This window comes from Porites lutea, chromosome 1, assembly GCF_958299795.1.
Source record: "Porites lutea chromosome 1, jaPorLute2.1, whole genome shotgun sequence".
In the NCBI taxonomy this organism is placed as follows: domain Eukaryota; kingdom Metazoa; phylum Cnidaria; class Anthozoa; order Scleractinia; family Poritidae; genus Porites; species Porites lutea.
The window spans coordinates 30,044,169-30,063,805 of record NC_133201.1 but is presented as its reverse complement, the minus strand read 5'-3'; the positions used below and the strand labels follow the sequence as shown (position 1 = coordinate 30,063,805).

The 19,637-nt window shown below is 40.3% G+C and overlaps 1 protein-coding gene across 1 annotated transcript; it reads left to right on the top strand.

Moving 5' to 3' along the window:
* The first annotated feature begins 4,847 nt into the window (after window positions 1-4,847).
* LOC140927691 (protein mono-ADP-ribosyltransferase PARP12-like) lies at window positions 4,848-18,257 on the top strand. Its single transcript, XM_073377369.1, has 5 exons — window positions 4,848-5,967; window positions 6,844-7,044; window positions 7,700-7,856; window positions 8,531-8,770; window positions 14,956-18,257. The coding sequence occupies exons 1-5, from the start codon at window positions 4,848-4,850 to the stop codon at window positions 15,365-15,367; spliced, it is 2,130 nt and encodes a 709-aa protein (XP_073233470.1). The 3' UTR covers window positions 15,368-18,257.
* The last annotated feature ends 1,380 nt before the right edge of the window (window positions 18,258-19,637 follow it).

Below are 19,637 nucleotides of genomic sequence, written 5' to 3'. Positions count from 1 at the left end.
GAAAGCAAAGCAATCCCTTGCCGTTGACTGTTCTATATAATTATATGGAACAGTCAACGGCGAACTCAAATTCATTCAAAATCGCTCAAAAAACCGCTTTTGAGGCAAAAGGACGACTATACACCACAGGCAAGGTAATTCAGCGTTTATTTATCATTGATTTATATACATAGTTAGCGATATATCGCTATAGGTGAAGCAAACGGTAAATCCAGTAAATTTACTATAAAATAACTATCGGCTACACAAACAGATTGTGTGGGCCGTAGTTACTAAAACAAGGAATGACCTACAATGACCTACAATGATCTACAATGACCTACAATGACCTACAATGATCTACAATGATCTACAATGATCTACAATGATCTGCAATGACCTACAATGAGCTACTATGACCGAACGTGTAATCCCTGTAATGCAGGGTCGTAACATGGTATATCCGGGTCCCACTGATCCCTATTTTCTTTCCTTCATTTTGATCCCTGAGCCCCATTTTCCCCAAAATTTTGATCCCTGAGCCCTGATAAAAGAATTGATCCCATCCATGTTTTTTACACAAAATTCTTACTTAGGCAACTTTTTTTATCTCCAAATTTAGAATATAGAACATGCTCAAATGGGTTGATGAGAAAAACATTAACTTTAATTTTTTAGTGCAAGTTGAAGGTTCTATCAGAGCTTTCTATTCTGCTATCCCTGTTGATGTTGTAGTCTTATGCGAATTTCCTCTCACACACTGTTTGTGTTACAATGAGGATCACGATCAATTACCAGTGACAAAATACCTGCTTTACATGAAGTAGAAAAATTAAATGATGCAAGCCAGAGGTTCCACAGTTTAACAGCTTTTCTGTGTCAAGCCCATTAACGGCTTTTCCTGGCTTCATAACCATTGTAGATTGTCAGAGGACATATCTTGTTGTAGGTCTTCCAGACCTACTCCTTCCAGCTTCAAATATAATTGGCTCGGAAAAGTTGTCCGCCGGAGCTTGCTCCCCTTCCTCTTCGTGACCACCGGACGCAGGTGAATCATCTGATTCAACTGACCCCTGCATGGAGCAATGCAACTAGGCGTTGCTCTTCAAGGCAGCTCAAACAGAAGTTGTTTCCATCTTTTATTATTTGAACTTTCCCGATGATATACGCTCAGGTGAATTTCTATCGTCACGGTGGCCAGTCTGGTATACAAGGGGATCTTCCTCTGACTGTTCCAGCCATGTGATCTTCCAGGAATGCGTTACCGTTATGGTGGAGATCTTTTAAAAGAACTGCAAGGAAGAAAGGATGATATACCTCTTGTAATTGTGCTTGAGAGCAACTACATCGCCTTTTGAATAGATAATCTCATATTCTTCGGCGGCGTCTTGAACTGTAGTTTGTACTTCACTCCCTTGAACCTCTTTCAGCAGATCGACTTCTCTATATGCCGACGCATTCCTTCTGAACATACTCAGAGCAAGTAGAAGTGTACCAGCACTTTCTTTGGTCTTCCCTCTTGTTCGTTGCTGTCGTACACCCCGTCCGAATTCCTTCGCAAAGCTCTGCAATGCCTTTCTTTGTCGCTCCTTTCCCTCCGCGCTCGTTTCCTCGTCCATATCCTCCTTAAGGTTTACTCTTGCCGTGCGACTTTCGAAGCCATTCCGGTGCCTTTGGACCCAGCTTTCTCTGTGTGTAATGGCTTTGAGGACCGGTATAAAAGATAAACGAGGATTGGTAGAGCCTCTCTATTGATTCTAAAAGGCAGCTGGGCCGCCGCGATGCGTATTCGTTCAGAGTTGGTGTTGTCACTCCACTAAAAAATTCAGGCTCCAAATCTAAGGTGGTGATACCTTTCGGGGCCAACCATTGCATAAGCCGAGGCCGAATAGCCCAAAGGGCAGAAAAAATTCTTGTAGATCAATATTGTCACTAAAGTCTGTAAATTTTGTACAAAACAAAATAGCCACTACACGAATGAGGTCTGAAAAAATCTTGCATGAAAAAACTAACCCATCCCCTGCTCAAAAATCAAATAGTGGGCCCCTTACTGGTGGCCCTTCATGCTGAGTGCTATAATATATTAAATTCCTGCAGACTGCAGACTCTGCTACTTGTATCTAGTATGCAACATTCCTTTCACTAATTCAACCGTTTATTTTATAAAAAAAACTAAAGAAAATAAACTATTAAGGTTTTGTTACTTTTATTTTCACCGAGGTAAACCTTTGGTGTTCCACTTATTTTCACTGATTCTACACTGTAATTTCAGACTATTTATCATACAAGCGTTTATCAGTTATACAGTAATGGAATGTGTCCTTTACTTTCCCGGCCCAATACTAGTACTGGAAGGTGAACCGATCTCGGTTTCTCATCAGAGTTCGAGATGACCCTAAAACTCCATGCATTTGGAGCAGATTTATTAAATTGCGAGAAAGCATTTATTTTGCAACAAAGCGCGGGAATTCATTGTACTTTTGTATTCTACTTTTGACGTCCATTCTAATTATTTAAGTACTTTTAAGAGTTAAGTTGCTGGTCAAAAAATACGAACCTTGATTTATTGTCGCCTTGTGACTTGCTTGCGGCGATGAGGCAATCGGGACCTATACAGTAAATTCCACTTTCAATGAATCGGTTTGTCTATTGTCCTGGCGGTATTGTTATGTTTTGATCGACCGGAAAACTCTATGCTTGGACCCTTGTCAGGAGTAAATCAGTCAAGGAAGTACTTACGTACCTTTCTCTGTCACAGGATTTCTTTTTGTCCTTTTTCTTCCCCATTTCTCGCAAAAAAAAGGTATGTATAAATCGCTTTCTCTGCCTTCTGGCGTTGACAGCGCGTTGAGGAGTTGCGTTACAAAGAGAGAAAAGTGACTTGAGATTCATATTACGGTGCCCTTAACAATAAATAAATTAAGAATATGATACCATGTTTTCGTCAAACAACCAGGACTTCGTATGACAGGAACTGCCGCCAGCCGGAAGCAAGAATAGGTAATGTACCTCGGCCAGGAAATACTGTGGACACAAACCTTATTATTTAAGCGGAAAAATATTGTGATAAGAGATTTTTAGACCGTGTAATAGACCTGATCCCTGATTCGGCCTCAAAAGCCTTGTGATCCCTGATCCCATTCTTCTGAGCCCTGAGCCCTTTCCTTTGAGTCCTGATCCCAGTCATATTTTGGGCTTTGAGCCCTGAGCCCATATACCATGTTACGACCCTGCTGTAATGAGCTAAAATGAAGATGTTAGAAAAAGACAAAAAAAAAAAGATCAGGGGACGTGTGTCGTAGTTACTAAAACAAGGAATAACCTACAATGACCTACAATGATCTACGATGAGCTACTACGAGCTACAATGTGCTACTGAATGAGTTAAAATATGCCCTACAATGAGCTACAAAATGACAGACAATGATGTTTGTCGTGTGTCGCGCTTGGACGTGACACTAGGCTTATAGTATTAAACTGCCAAGCACATTTTGAAAAGGCAAAACAAAAATTATGCCTGATCTCAGGTAACTTGAGAAAGTTGAAAATAGATTATTGCAATCGCGTTTTTACCGGTATAGCACTATTATACCCTGTATTGACGGAAGTCACGCAGGCGCTCCCTTAGTATGGGCCGCTGAGCAGGATATGGATTTTACTACCGTATTTATTCGAATAGGCGCCCAACCTCGAATTAGCGCCCATCCTAAAGACGGAAAAAGTTAATAGGCGCCCAGCCTCGAATAAGCGCCCACCCCCACCCCACCCCACCTCCCTCTCACTCCCACTCAAACTCAAATAAGCGCCCACCCACTTCCCCCTACCACTCAAAAAAAGGAATAAGTACTAATAAGAGACTTCCCCGAAGACAGAGTTTTCTTCAGAGTGTTTTGCAGAAACTTTGCTTTGTTACATCTTCGCGTTTTGTTATTACCATTTACTGTTTTGTTGCAAAACATACATACTACTCTTGTTGAAAAGGATGAAAATTTTATAAGCGCCCAGCCTCGAATAAGCGCCCACCTCGAATAAGCGCCCCCTCTCAAGGTCCAAAAATTTAATAAGCGCCCAGGGCGGTTAATCGAATAAATACAGTACTTAGCGTTACAAACAGAGCATCCTGTTGGACCGAAAGCCATTTAAAGGGTCTTATGATGTCTTATACAGGCCAGGGTACTTGCAAAAAAATGAACAATTTTTCTTTTGAACAGGGTCAGAATTTGAAGGCCTCCTTTGTTCATCTCTACCCTTACGTCCCTTGAAGATCTTCCTGGATCGACTGTTGGGGTGACTGTGTTTGTTCAATTTGTTTGAAAAAAAGACAAGACAAAATAAAACTAATGCGAAAGGTTGCAAGGGATGGTTTGGACAAAAGTCACAGTATCATCATACATGTATTATTACACTGTAAATTTATCTCCAAGCGTAATAAGTAGAGATGCTGTCATCGTTAAATGGGCTGTCATGCAGTAGACTAAACGCGTCACGTTTACGCACACATGTCCCCTGATCTTTTTTTTTGTCTTTTTCTAAAATCTTCATTTTAGTTCATTACAGGGATTACACGTTCGGTCATAGTAGCTCATTGTAGATCATTGTAGATCATTGTAGGTCATTGTAGATCATTGTAGGTCATTGTAGGTCACTGTAGATCATTGTAGGTCATTCCTTGTTTTAGTAACTACGTTGTGTGGGCCCCCTGTGCTGTTACTTGTCTGTAACGGCTTTTACATGTCTGTCTCAGGCGACACCCTCTATTTTCACGGCACTATAGGAATCATATATGAAGTACCTAACGTTTTCAAGCGTATTTACCACTGATTAAAATAGTGCAGGCTCATAAATGCGGAAGTAGCAAACAATGAAACATGGCGGTCAACAAGGCGAACTCCAGCACCCCGAGAGAAGCATTGGAGGAAATGATAGAACTGCTCCTGGGAAGTGGAGGAGAATTAGAACTCGGGGGTCTAGTACTGCAACTCAGTTCACACAACCGTCGTTTGGTGTCAGATTTCGGAGCGCTGGAATTCGTAAAACGCTTTCCGCAGCTTTTTAGTCAGGCTAAGATAGGGAAGTCCAAATCGAAAGTGATGGTTAAGTTAGATATCCCGCTAGAATTTTGTTCTCAAGCTGGAGAGAAGGGCGGATGTGTTACAAAAGAATGCATTGCTCTTCATTTATGTCCTTTCTTTATCAAGGGAACCTGCAAATTCGGATTAAAGTGCAAAAGATCTCACAATTATGGTGACGAACATACAGTTGGTGTTCTAAATCACTTCCGTCTCGGTTTCTTAACTAGGGATCCTTCACATTCCCTTTTACAAAGGATTTTCAAAATGATCGTGGATGAAAGTGAACTACAACGAGCTGCTGCCAAAAAATCTGTTCCAGATATTTGTAAATTCTATAACAAAGCGACCTGTAAAAAAGGGGACAATTGTCCTTGCTTGCACGTGTGTGAACATTTCATTGATGGAGATTGTAAGTTTGGCGAAGGCTGTAAAAGGGAGCATGATTTCTCTGACCCTCACAACAGAAAAGTGCTCAAAGAATATGACTTGGATGGAATCAGTGAGCTAAAAGTACTTCAGCGCTTGAAAGGCAGGGAAAGAAAGCATACCGTCAGTGGAAGCTCTGATGTTGAAAAGCCTGATAAAGTATTTCCCAAAGCAGTGACTCCTGTTGTCCTGGTTCCTACTTCCAAAGCGAAGGATGAAAAGGAAAAGGACACTGAAATTTGTGGATTTAATCTGCGGGGCAAGTGTAACTTTGGCGACAGCTGTGTCCATCGTCACACAGAGCTACCTTACCTGTGGGAATTTTCTGTACATGGTGAAAATTGGGAAAGCTTTTCAAGTGATCTAAATACAATGCTAGAGCAAACCTACTGTGATGTTAAAAAAGGCAGCTGTACAGTAATGATCAGAGGAATTCTTCATTGCGTTAAATTTGATGGTATGACTGCTGAACCAGTTTTACCAGATGATGGTAAGTATCTCCTCTTTGAAAGTTACAAATCAGTGCCGGATCCAGATCTTGTGATAAGGGGAGGGGGCCGGTCATCCAGACCCTTCTATAAGAGGGGGGCCCGGTCTCCAAAAAATTTTTTTTCAGCTTTTTGGGCCTCAGTTTGCTCCAAAAATAAGGGGGGCCCTCCCCTGGATCCGCCACTTTAAATAGTGTCATGCCTGAATCGCATGGGAGAATGTACTACCATTTATGGGCTATATAAGTGTGTACCATTGTTGAGGGTGTCGGATAGGGTATAGAAGTCAAAGAGTTTGAGCCTAGAATACTCTAGGATATCAATTTTCTGGGAAGCTGATCAACAATGGTTGAAGATTTTTATTAACACAAGGAAAACTGGAAATTGGTACTAAAAATTTATCCATGGTTCAGTAAGCTTTTGTTGTAGCTGGACTGTGCTGGTGACCTCAATGGTTTCTGGAAAATAGCAACTCTAGGGATACTTCAACCATTTGCATGGAAAAACCAAAAATTCCAGTTGGGAAGCTTCAGAAAACATGGTCTGTGATTTGCGGCAATGCAATTTTTCTTCTCTTTTCAATCTGCTAAGCTGGATAGAACTTTGAGGCAGGTTGTTCTCCCACCACGTCAAATTTTACAGTTTTGTGTTTATGCACAAGATTTTCACCCAGGTGGTTGGTGTTAATGGTAAGCACCCTAGGATAAAGTAGTAGTGGGAGCGGTGGTGGTAGTAGTAGTAGCAGTAGCAGGAGCTGTGGTAGTAAAAGAAGTGGGGAAATGTAAGGTACAAAAGTGAGAGCTTAGAAGACCAGACGTGAGTGAAAAGAGGGGTTGACAGAAAAATAAATAGAGAAGATGTGTTCTTTGCTCTATCAGCTGTGAATTACAAGTCTCCCAAGGTTCGACGACTGTCCACTGTATCATCTGTGGGTGCCGCAGAAGGCCATGTGTACAGCACCAGGTGGCACTGGTACTGGCAAGATGAAAACAACAAGTGGCAGTCATATGACGCTCCAACTGATGGACATGCTGTTAACACCACTAGCAGCCAATGTCTTGAGAGAGAATACATGGCAGGTAAGAAATCCCCCTCTCCTTTATTACAGATAGCTCTTTCTAAGACCAGTACTATGCGTCCAGCTTAGAGAGATGTCCATCTTATAACAAGTGGAATATGAAAGGAGTCAAGAAAGAAAGAGACAAGTTCTAAGGAGTCTGTTTTATTGAAGTGTCCGTCCTTTAGGGGTGTCCTATGTGAGAGAGTTGACCTAAATCAATCTGGTGTAGGAACTTTAGCAGGCCATTGCTGTAAAATATTAATTTTACATGCCATTAAAACTGGCAAAAGCAAAAATAACTTTCTAAAATAATGTTTTCTTATAAAAGTTCCACAATAGTAGTTACAAAAATCATAAGTCATATGTTTCCGTTTTTTCTTCTTTTAATCTCATATTGCATCTTCTTTTATATATTTCTAGGGAATTAGAAACTCACCCAGTAATTTTCAGCTTGGAAATTAAACTCATTCAGTAAGATTATATGTCTGTCTGTCATGGACCAAGGGGTTGGTCCTTGATACCCCCCCCCCCCCCCCTCCCTCCCCTCCAAAAAAATGGATCTATCCTCATCTTTGACTGGAAGCTATAGACAATTTCTGTTTTTTTGATCCGTGATCTTTATTTTATTTCTCTTGAAGACATGATGTTATTGACTTCATCTCATTTTTCTCCAGATAATGATTGTCACTCCTTTAGTGCCTCTCATCACCATTACACTCTGTACTTCAAGGGATGGTACCAACAAAATGATGTTCATAAAACAAAAAGGCCTGTTAGAAGGAGGCCTGCTGACTTTGTGACCAAACAGAATATGAAAGATATTGCTCAGAGGTATGTGAAGCATTAATTTACCTTTATTTGCTCTTTCCATTTTCCATATTATTGGTCACTTTTAGCCCCCGAGCAAGTCTCTGGAGCAGTCTGGTAGTGAGGCAGGAAAAGGAATAATTATTAGAGCTTGCAACTTAGGTCTCGTGAATTTGAATGTCTGCATCAAAAACATGTGAAATGGTGATTGGTAGAGATGATATTAATAATGACATAATTACCCTTAGCACGTGTTTTTCAACATTTGTTTACATTTGTGCTCGTTTCTGCTTCACGCTGATTGGCGAAAATCTGACAGCTCAGTCAGTGGTGAGCCACAGGGGAATTGGAGGCAGAATTCAAATTCCATAGACGTAGCTGCAAGCTGTCCTTCCTTTTCCCACCCCACCGCCAGGTCACTCCATAGAGCTTGCTCGCAGGCTAGGTCACTTTTCCCCTCATGACGTAATAGGGTAGTATGAGGGTGATGGTGCTTTGTAACCCATAACCCATAACAGTAAAAAATCAAAGTAAAATATATGAGGAACTCTTGGACACATTGTTTAGAAAATACAGATTTCATGCATACTTTAAATGACAAATTGTAAGTAGAACAGTTGTATAATTCGTTTTCAAGGTTTTGAACGTTTCTTAACTGTTAAATCTACTTATTTAGTAATAAATTATTGTTATATCAGGCGTAGAGCAACTGCTTTGGCCCATCCGAAAACAAGTTCATCATCATCCGAGCCAGATGGTTTGCCATCTCACTGGAGTCCTATTTCGGACGGTGAAGACTTCCAATGTGTTAAACTTGAAACCATATCTGATGAATACAAGAGAACAGAAAAGAAATTTCAGGATACCATGGATGTACATCACATGATTATCAAGATAGAGCGAGTGCAAAACCCAGATTTATGGATAAGATACCATCAGTATGTTCTTTCTTTCTTTAATTCCCTTTTAAAAATCACTAATGTAGGGCCTTATAACTGCTTATAATTAACCAGCTGTTATGAGAAAGGTAGTCAAGCTGGCACTTCTATTTCAAATAAATTACGTTAAATGTTATTATATTGTTTTTTGGAAAGAGCTTCTAGGAGATGCTGCAGGACAGAAATCAAAAAGAGATCGAAGCATACTTGATTCAAGGGCACCCAACGACAATTTTCGGAAAATATCTGTTCGGAAGACGATTTGAGATCTAGAATTTTCGGAACATTTGTTGTAAAATTTCTTGCTTGCCTGCCTCTCCTAGGATTTTCGAACATCTAAAAAATGGTATAATTGCCCATTTTTGACGGATTTTTACCCTTAATCACCTAGAATTTTCGGGACCCTTTTTTCTGGATGAAATTTTCGAAAAAGTAAGTTTTGATCCCTATAATTTTCGGATCACTAAACTTTCAGCTAGGAAATCTGAACAGATCAAAAATTTTTAGGGGATAAAAATATGCCTATATCTACCGCTTAAAAACTAAAATACGTTTAACAATACTATTTTTAAGTGGCTTTGAAGTATATTCTCGTTGGGTGCCCCTGTTGATTGTGAAAACGCTTCAGTATCTTCGATGAGCTTTTCGCTGGCAAGAGCTGTGGAGCTACCAATGCATTGTTCACTGCTGAATAGACCTTAATTGTCACGGTTTTCGACGCCATCTTGACGAGTTGGCACACACGTGAGAAGTCACAGTGTTTGTATGAGAATCTAATGTCGAATTTCCGTAAAACGGCTGTTCTGAAAAAAATATCAATTGTAAACTAAAGCTATAAAGCAAAGGATTGTCCTAAAAAATTTGGGGGCGTACCTGTGCTTAGATTTCTCCAGACGCTTGCTTTAGATTTTCCATATATTTGTCTGTAATTTTCCCGGCACTTTCTTACAGACAAATGTATAGAAAATTTTAAAAAGTGGTTCTAGCTCTTCTAGTGCATGTAACGCCCTCAAATTTTTTCAGGAGAATCCTTAGGTGTGAAGCGTTAGTTTACAAATCATATTTTTTCAGAACAGCCGTTCTACGGAAATTATTCGACATTAGATTCTCATACAAACACTGTAATTTCTCACGCGTTTGCCTACTCGTCAAGATGGCGTCGAAAACCGTGATAAGGCAGGAGTACCCAACGAGAAAAATTTTAAAAGTGATTGGATATCGCTCCCAGTAATATTTTAACAGTCACTAATTGTTTTTTGGTTGATTATTAACCTCTCTGGCAAAATTATATCCGCTCCCCAAAGCCAGCTAGAGCTAGATTTTAAAGTACAATATCCATTCAGGATCTTTACCTTAAGGGCTTTTCCCAGCCAGGATTTTTACCAAAAAGGCATGTCCCTAGCCAGGAATGTCTCTTTCTTCCCTTTTTTGCCAGCCAAAAAAAATATCCGACATTTAGCCAGCCAGGAAAATAAATTGAGCCATTTTATCCAGGTGATACGAAAAAATTTAACTCAACGAAAGCTTAGTGGTATCCTGGCGAATACAAATAATGTTGAGTTCAGTTCTTTCCAAGGAATAGGTTTCCAGACATATCTCATCGTTTTCACTTCGCTGGTGATGAGCAATTTGCTTGTTTTTGTGAGTTTTTTTGATATGCTGAAAAAGAACGTAATGTACTTATCACTTATCCCAAGCTTTGGATCCTTCATTCAGCTACTCTCAGTGTCCTTTCCATCACCACCTACATCATCTCTGTGGGTAAAAGATAACTGATATTTGTTATTCTATCTATTTCTCCGTCTCTGTCCTGTTTTAGCTTAGTCTTGAGGGACTAATGAAGAGAAACGCTGTGTGTTCCTCCCACTTCTCTCCCATGTCAAATCAAACTGTTCAAAAGGATACCCAATGGTTAGAATATATTTAATGTTGGGCATTACGCAAACTAACCTCACATCTTGGGAAGGATTTTAGTATACTACTCTTATCTTTTATTTATTTTTTTCTTTCATCACTCAATGCTAGGCAAAATAGAACAATAAAAATGCTTGAGATTTTGTTCACATTGTGCTAATACACTGATAGCAATCGGGGGGGGGGGGGGGGGGCAACAAAAAAACGAAAGTAAATACGAATTTATTGTTAGTCGAACAGTCTTTAAGTACCTTGATACGAAAAAAATACATTCAATCACCGGCATACCCTTCACTTTCCTTTTCTGCATACCGAATCCTCTTCATATTCAGAAGGTGATCCATGTAGTCTTTGTTATGGCTTTCCATATTCAAAAATACAACGGTAAATTACTACGTTACTATAATAACTACATATTATTACTCGCCAACTTGGATTTACCTACTATGCAGCCCAAGACCGTAATCGCTCAAAAATAGAAGTGGCTGCGGACGCTTCAGAGGATAAAAGACAACTGTTCACAGCAAAGGCCATTACTGGCAATCATCTCAAAAGCTATGCCAAACCTGTAAAGACAATTTCAGCAAAAGTCCTTTTTGAAGTCCAACCTCACACTTAAATTATACATCAACGAAGGGCAATCGCTGCGAAAGCTTTACAAGGTAAAAGACAACTGTTCACAGCAAAAGCCATTACTGGCAATCACCGCAAAAGCTTTGCGAAACCTGTAACGACAATTTCAGCAAAAGTCCTTTTTTAATTCCAACCTCTCACTTAAATCATACATCAACGAGGGGCAATCGCTTGGAAAGCTTTACTAGGTAAAAGACTACTGTTCGCAGCAAAAGCCATTACTGGCAATCACCGCAAAAGCTTTGCGAAACCTGTAAAGACAATTTCAGCAAAAGTCCTTTTTTAAGTCCAACCTCTCACTTAAATCATACACAAACGAGGACAGGGCAATCGCTTCGAAAGCTTTACTAGGTAAAAGACAACTGTTCACAGCAAAAGCCATTACTGGCAATCACCGCAAAAATAGAGAAAGCTTTGCGAAACCTGTAACGACAATTTCAGCAAAAGTCCTTTTTTAAGTCCAACCTCTCACTTAAATCATACATCAACGAGGGGCAATCGCTTGGAAAGCTTTACTAGGTAAAAGACAACTGTTCGCAGCAAAAGCCATTACTGACAATCACCGTAAAAGCTTTGCGAAACCTGTAAAGATAATTTAAGCAACAAACGAGCAAGGATTCAGGACTGCAAAATAAGAATTGTATGATAACAGATTAATCCCTTTTTATTGTTTAACGTCTTTTTCGGGCATAAAATCTTTTCGTTGGTTAGACACAGGTCGTGACTGGAATATTTTACTTGAAAATTGTAGTCATTTAAGGCTCCGTTCGCACTACAACAAATTTTGTTTCCTTTACACCAAAAAAATCTGTGAACAGGAAGCCATTTCTAGTACAAACGATTTTTTACCTAATCAAAGTTCAAGGATTCGTTCGAGAATTAAAAAGGCCTGAAAAATTTTTGTCAGGCGACAAAATCCTTTCATGACATTGATCAACGGCCCGGGCCGGGGGGGCGGGGTACGGGGGTACTCCCTTATATAAGCTAATATATAGAATAAAAACAAGCAGAATGTCAGCTTACAAAATATTTATGTTTCTAATAAAGCCCCCTAGCGGAAATGCTAAAAGGCAAAACATGTATTGTAGTGCTTTGAAAAAAGAAAAGAGGAAGACCGCAAAAAAATAAATACTCTACTTATTAGCCATATATGGTCAGAAAATTTTGTTGTTTGTAACTTTAGTTATTTGGAACTAGTTGATAAACTATTTATTGTATAAGACTCCAAACATGTATGTATGTATTTATGTAGGTATGTGCCGCCCCATGGAGTAGGGGTTTTGTGCCGTTTTGGTCTGAAAACAGGTATACACTTTGCCCATTTTGGTCTGAAATCGGGTATGGTTTTCGAGGGAACTACGGAGTGTATGAACGTATTTATCGTTTCAATTCCAAATGAGTGAGAAAGAAAGAGAAATATGCGAATTCGAAATGCATTTGAAGAATTTTTTTCTTTGCACTCTAATCTAAGTAATGATAACGTAATTTCTGCCTTAAGGCCAGGTCTAAAAACGGAAGTGGAAAATTACATTTTTGGGTCTGAAATTGGGTCAGGATTTGAAGAACCCGACCCGGGGTTGAGGGTTCAACAACTGTCATTTCCAAGCTCTTCACAATAATATAATTTTCGCATCAGTAATCGTGCTTAGGTGCAATTGACATTTTTGTTTCCTGGCAAAAAATTTCGATCAGAATGAATGTGTTCGCGATTATATGAAAACATATGTAACAATCGAAGGGCATAGTTATGGACGTCCGTGAAAGATGATAATTTCGGCGAGTTGATCAGCAAAACCGGAAATCGCCACCAGGTAACCTGTAAAATATTTATTCTGCGGGTATTTTCTTTAGGGGTTGACTTAGATCCGCGCAAATAATTCCGCAAAAAAAATCAGTGTTCTTAGTGAAAATAATGGGTAAGTAGGTCTTTACGACGATACCCTCGTGCTAAAATGCCGCTTGTTCTATACCCTTTTTTGATGCTCTGGAGGGTTCTATGTTTGACTGAGGAAAATGTAATTTTTGCCGCTTGTATCGCACTGAGAGGTCATGGCACGCATATTAATATTCTGTGGTTTTGTTCCTGGTCGGCAAGATTTGCCCTCGGATGCAAGAGCATAAGGGCAAAAGTTTTTATAAATATCAGGGTTTACGTTTCTATAATTTCCTCCAAAGTTTCTTCTGGATCTGAATAACTAATCGATTTACTTTGGTCCGTGAATTTGATGGTTTAATATAGGCGCATGCCATTATCAAGGTTAAAATGATAAAATTAAAAGGCGTTCTTACCTGCTGGACATACTCTTAATGATCTCTTAACAAGGCTACTGAAACAATGACCTTCCCGCTATTGACTCAAGGATGCACTAAAAATGGAACACAGAAAGCAAACGGAAGGCAGTTGATATCATAAAGTAGCGTACTAAAACTTGCCACAAGGCATTTAGATGAAAGCAAGAAACAGTGGAAAGATTACTTACCTAAAAATCAGCAGAATTTGGATGTAGAAAAAGTTGCAGCCGTAACATTTAGCTGCATCAAATTGGAGACACACAACGAACGCGACTATAACCGTTACTCCTCAGATGGCATTCCGCGTACCCCGTGCAATAAATAATAGGCGTCATAATAGGAATTGCCTGTCTAAGTCCCAAAATTGACACCATAACAAAAGAGAGGGATGGTTTACCAAGAAATTACATTGTTTGCTAACAGAGTTTTAATGATTGACGTACTCAGTTTGTACCCGCTCTTTGGTGCTTAATTTTAAATACAGGTGCTCGACTTCGCACTAGCCTGCGCGCAGTGCACCCTAGTTGTCACTCAAAGCCAGCGCTATCTTTGAACTTTCCTAACTAGCTGTCATTTTCCTTCTCCAGCCCAAAAGTAACTGGCAACTAAATTAGCCAGAGCACATTCTTAAAAGCCGCAAAAAGCCAGAGGCGATAGGAATATGTTTTTTTCCAGCCAGCATCGGCATTCAAAATGAAAAACCACAGCTAGAAAAACGTTTCGGCAAAGTTCCCAGCAAGAGTTTCTCATCCTTTATTTAGTTACCAGCCAGCAAATTCTTAGCCTGAGGAGCGGATAATTTGAGGAACGGATCCGTTGGGTACTCTCTATTGACATGGTGGAAACAGCTACGTTTTTCGCAAATTGCCAACTCCAAAACGTTGGAGAAAAGAGTCTTTGAAACTAGACGCAGGCTGTGAATGTGTTATCCTGAGTTGGCTATTGTTTTCCAAATAGCTTTGTTGTATTCCCATAAGCTTATGCACAGCTATTTCCTTTTCGGGACACAGGGTCTTCCATGAAAGCCAACTGACTTCTGCAAGTCGAGATTGCCAACATAATATGCCATTTGAGGGAATCTTCAGAGAGAGTAAGATCTGATACAAATCCCAAGAAAGTGGCTCAGGCATGATGCGGTTGGGTTTTGGGTTGGGAACCAGTCTGGCCAACTTTCAAGTCTTTAGTAGCTTAAGCGCCTCTTGTTAGTAACGTGCGCACACTCCGAGCAGAGTATACTTTTTCCTTCTTCTTGATCTACGCCCAAAGGGAGCAAGCAAAAGAAGGGCTCTGCTGATAGGATAGTCAACTGTGGTACAAAATTGTTTCTTTCTTGTTTTACTTTGCAGGGAAAAAAGCCGCATGGCCAAAAAGGCTGGCAGCGATCCCGAAGAACGGCAGCTGTTCCATGGAACTAAATCCGAGACTGCTAACGCCATCTGCATGCAGGGCTTTGACTGGCGAGAGTGCGGCAAGCACGGCACAAAGTATGGAAAGGGAAGTTATTTCGCATGTAAGGCCAACTACTCACACCGCTTCACTGCCAGTCAGTTAAGGGGTAAAAAACAAATGTTTTTGGCTAGAGTATTGGTAGGTTCCTACACTAATGGTGACAGTTCAATGAATCGGCCACCACCCAAGAACCCCTTTAGCCCTTACGTTCTGTTTGACTCGTGCTGTGATAATATGACCAACCCTGCCTTGTTTGTCGTCTTTGAAAACAGCCAGTCTTACCCAGAATTTTTGATCACTTACATGTAATCAGTCCGACAGAGATTGCCATGAGATCCACGGTCAGCTCATTGCTTAAATACTTAAATAGTGCATGTTAATATAGGCGTAAGCAGCCGCGCGGGACAAGGCAACAATTCAACCGATACGCTGTTTGAGTGATCAGCGTTGAAAAAAGGTATAATTCGGTGTGCATAAAACTACTGATGTTTTACCATAAACATGGTGTAAAACGTTTGTTAAAATCATAACGAATGTCAACAACCTTTGAAAAACAATGAAAACAAACCAAAAAAAAAAAAAACAAAGAAAAGAAAATAATTAAAACCACACTGACATGGCAAAGCCAAGTCGGTAAAATGTTAGAAAACTGCAAGAGGGAACTCTCGGGTCCTATCCGAAATACTGTGCAAAACAATAATAGCGTAAGCTTAGCGTCAGATGGCGTTCTCGAGTGATATTGCTTTTTGCGTTCGCTGCGAACCTTTCCACGTGAATAGAACATACCCGCGTTCCAGTGAACAAATGCACCATCTCGAGGCTTGGGCTGGCTGGGGCTACATTAACACTAGAGGTGATTTTTAAGATTTTTGAATCCGAGATAAAAACGTCACGACTTGGTCAATTTTGAGTCTGAACTCTAAGTGCTACGAATACTTTGTACCCGATTACTCTTAACTTCGCGATGTTTTGTAGAGTAAACAATTCTTCCAGCGAATCCGGATACTTTTCCGCCTTCGATCGTGCGAGTTTGCGGTAAAACCAAGACGGAACGACTGCGAGGGCACCGAAAACGTCACTACGCCAACAAATCGCGAAACAATGTGAATCCAACAACAACAACAACAACAACAACAACAACAACTTTATTACAGTCAAACCAAGTCAAGCGTACCCCCCAAGATTCTACTAATGAATTGATTATTTGAAAAATGAATCCGTTGGTCGTTCCCGTAACTGGTGTCTAATTCAAAGCGGCATTTCTGCATGCGTAATGAGCAGTGAATATTTTACGAGAACTTCTCTGTATTTGGTCAGATTGGAAATCTTTGAATGGATTAAGCTTCTTAGAAGACATTTACATCAATTTCAGGGAAAATGGAGCTGGTAGAAATTTCATAACTGCCTCGCGTGTGAATTCACGGCTCATTACACATGCAAGAATGCAGAGATCACTCTGAAATCTACAACTAGCAATGTATTCTTGGGGGGTACGCTTGACCTGGTTTGACTGTAACAGCAATAAAATACATAAAACATACAGACTAGCTACATTTAGCAAAAACTATTCGAGGCAGACAGTATGGGGACGCTGTACTTGAAAAATGTCGTCTAGTGCAAACATACCCAGAATAAAGCGATTGTAAAGAAATTTGTCCACCTAAGCCTCGAATTCGTGTCAGTGTGTGTGCACACTGGAGCGGAATGCGGGAAAGGTCTATAACACGAAATTTGAAAGAAACAGTGATATCAATTTTACTGAACTGCGAAAATAAAACGTTCATTCTAAAGAGGTCTATTGGCGTTCCCTGAAAAGGGCGTGGCAGTTGTCTGAAAAGTGATTTGAAACTTGTGGTCTACTCTTCTACTTTAGAGAATAATGTTTTTTATTTACTCAGAGGATTATTTTTAGATTTTAAATAAGACTAAGGCTTTGTTCATAGTATACCGAATAGCACTTGCGCCTACCCAACACCACACCGGACAGAGCTTCTGTTCACGCGAAAGAACGATGATCTCGGCACAAATTCTGTAACGGAGTGAAGCTGCGCGCGCCGGTCTCTACCACCGTAGCGGAAGTAAATGAGTAGGAGCGAGGACCGGAACCAACTGAGACGGAAGTAAATTCCGTGCACCAATCCCTCTCGGCCAATACGATGTTCGATTGGGGGAAAGACTTGTTATAGTTCTGTGCTGTTGCCATTCATACTGCGGTATTGAATAGCTGTTCATGTTGGCACGAAAGCTATCCGGTATAGTGTAGAAGTAGCCTTTTGTATTGCTTCGGGTGGATTCATTTCCAGCATACGCGTATTGCCATCCCATTTGTCCGTTGGAATTGTTTTCAAAACAATGAAAAATTACTATGGGATGCAACGGGTATACCCGTATACTGCAAATAAATCCCCTCAAAGTATTGATGCAATAAATTCTTTTAGATTTTTTTTAGATTTTACCTTTTTGAGCTGAGAGTAGTGTTATTTCCATTAAAAAAAAATAGAAGAAAAATAGAAGGCATTAAGTTGGCACAACATAGAAACAACAAGGTCATTTATGTCAACGCAAATAAATAATTTACCTATTTCAGTTCTAGTCTTAGTCAATAGTGGGATATATAGCTGAGCTAAATCCATTTTAGATTGACCTTTGTAAAGCGGTTTTTTACAGATAATTTTAGACTGAAGCGAGACAACTCTTTTTGTCCATACAATCACTCACACTTAAGACAGGGTCATTTTCAGTTTCCATTCGGTTAAGGTCACAGGATACAAAGAGTGGAGAAAACAAACACGTCTTTGATTTTCTTCGTATTGCTACTAGTATTCGCTATCAGTTAAGAATTTTTGGGCAACGACAGATTACAGAATTGTCTTAGCGTGCAAAACAAGTTGCGGGCAAAAAACAGTCCAACGTTTCACCTGACTGCAACTAAACAGTTTTTCCTTCTCAAAAGTAAAAGTATTCTAGTTATCGATCACCGTCATGGTAGTGTTCAAGTTATCGACTATCAGTTTTCACCCAATCCTTATGCAAGTTATCGACAACTTAGTACAAGCTGAACCCCAGCGTTAGCCCTGAAAACAGTTGAATGGGATTTTCTTGTTTCTTAAGTTGAATGTAAAAGAAACCGCTCTCATGTCTTATTTAAACTTTTCAGCTGCTATCCTGTAAATGACAATTAAAAGTCAATAAAATTTATAATTATAGGGGTACGTTGACTGATTATTAAACTTATTATGTAGGGCCCGTTTGTATGAAGGAAGGCTCTTTGGGGAGTTGGGATAACCCTTGCTTAGTACCTGTACGGCGTCTTTCCAGGCCTTCTCGGTCTAGGCCTTGGGGTGACGTGTCCGAGACGAACGGTCTCGCTCGGACCACGTGACCCGAAACGCATGGGCCGCGGGTAGTAATGAGGCCTAGGGACTAGGAAAGGATAATCCTGGACTGGTTTCATGATCTTTCATTTTCTCTCGATAATGTTTACATGATAGGTGGGTTAACCCTCCAAAGTGGGTTGCCCGGTCTTCCGGAAAGGGTAACTCTAGTCTGTTACGTACACTCCTTATATGTGATGTCTATATGTCTTTGTAATGTAAACGTTGCAAGGTGTGGTAATCCTCCTAAATGGGGTCAGGTCCCTGGTTGTTTAAAATGATAAATCTCTATCCAGTGGATAACGCAATTGGTTTCCCAAATACGTATCACCGGGATAGCGATTTATCCGGTGGATAGCGCTACCCAGCTTTTGAACAACCGGGGCCAGGTTTGAAAAGGTTTAAAAGCTTTTTCTATAGCGGAAGATGCACTTAGCTTATCCAGTTAGTTTACAGGCACTCCGCTCAAATAATTAGAAACAAATTAGAAACCTTTAGATTCTAAGACGAGAACGACTACGAGTACGAGATTTTCTCAATAATAAGTAGTGCTCGCGCGTGCGGCAGCGTCATTTTGGCGGGAAAACGTGGTATAAGGATAACAGTGCTAACTTTTCTGGTGAAAAAAAAAGTACAGTGAAGAATTCCGGGGTGTCTATTTTTTGACAATACTCGAAAAAACTCTTTAAATCAAATCTCGTACTCGTAGTCGTTCTCGTCCTCTAATCTACAGATCTCTTATAATTCAAATACAACATAACAGGATTAAGAACCCCAACTGGCAGGAGGCAACCAGTTGGCTATTTACAAGCGTGGCTCGGGACGACCGACAACAAATCCAGCAAGTGGCCAGAGCGGGACTCGAACGCTGGACCGCCGCGGGTTGCGAGTCCGACGTGCTGACCACTCGGCCACGCTGCCTCCATGAAAGTTTATGTTTTTTTAACGGTGCGCCAAATACGAATTTCGTCTTTTTCGCAGTAGCCTGAGAAAACAGCCGACACTTCGCGACGCTACCACTGGTTTTCCCGCGAAAAGTAAGCAGAAATTCCAAACTGATGACGTGTCGCTACTCAGATCTTGGTAATGCTTCTGATTGGTCGTGATGCGAGGGAATTTTACTACAACCAAGCAGAAGCACTACCCAGATCTGGGTAGTGACACGTCATCAGTATGGAATTTGTGCGCTTGTTCCTCAGACGTTT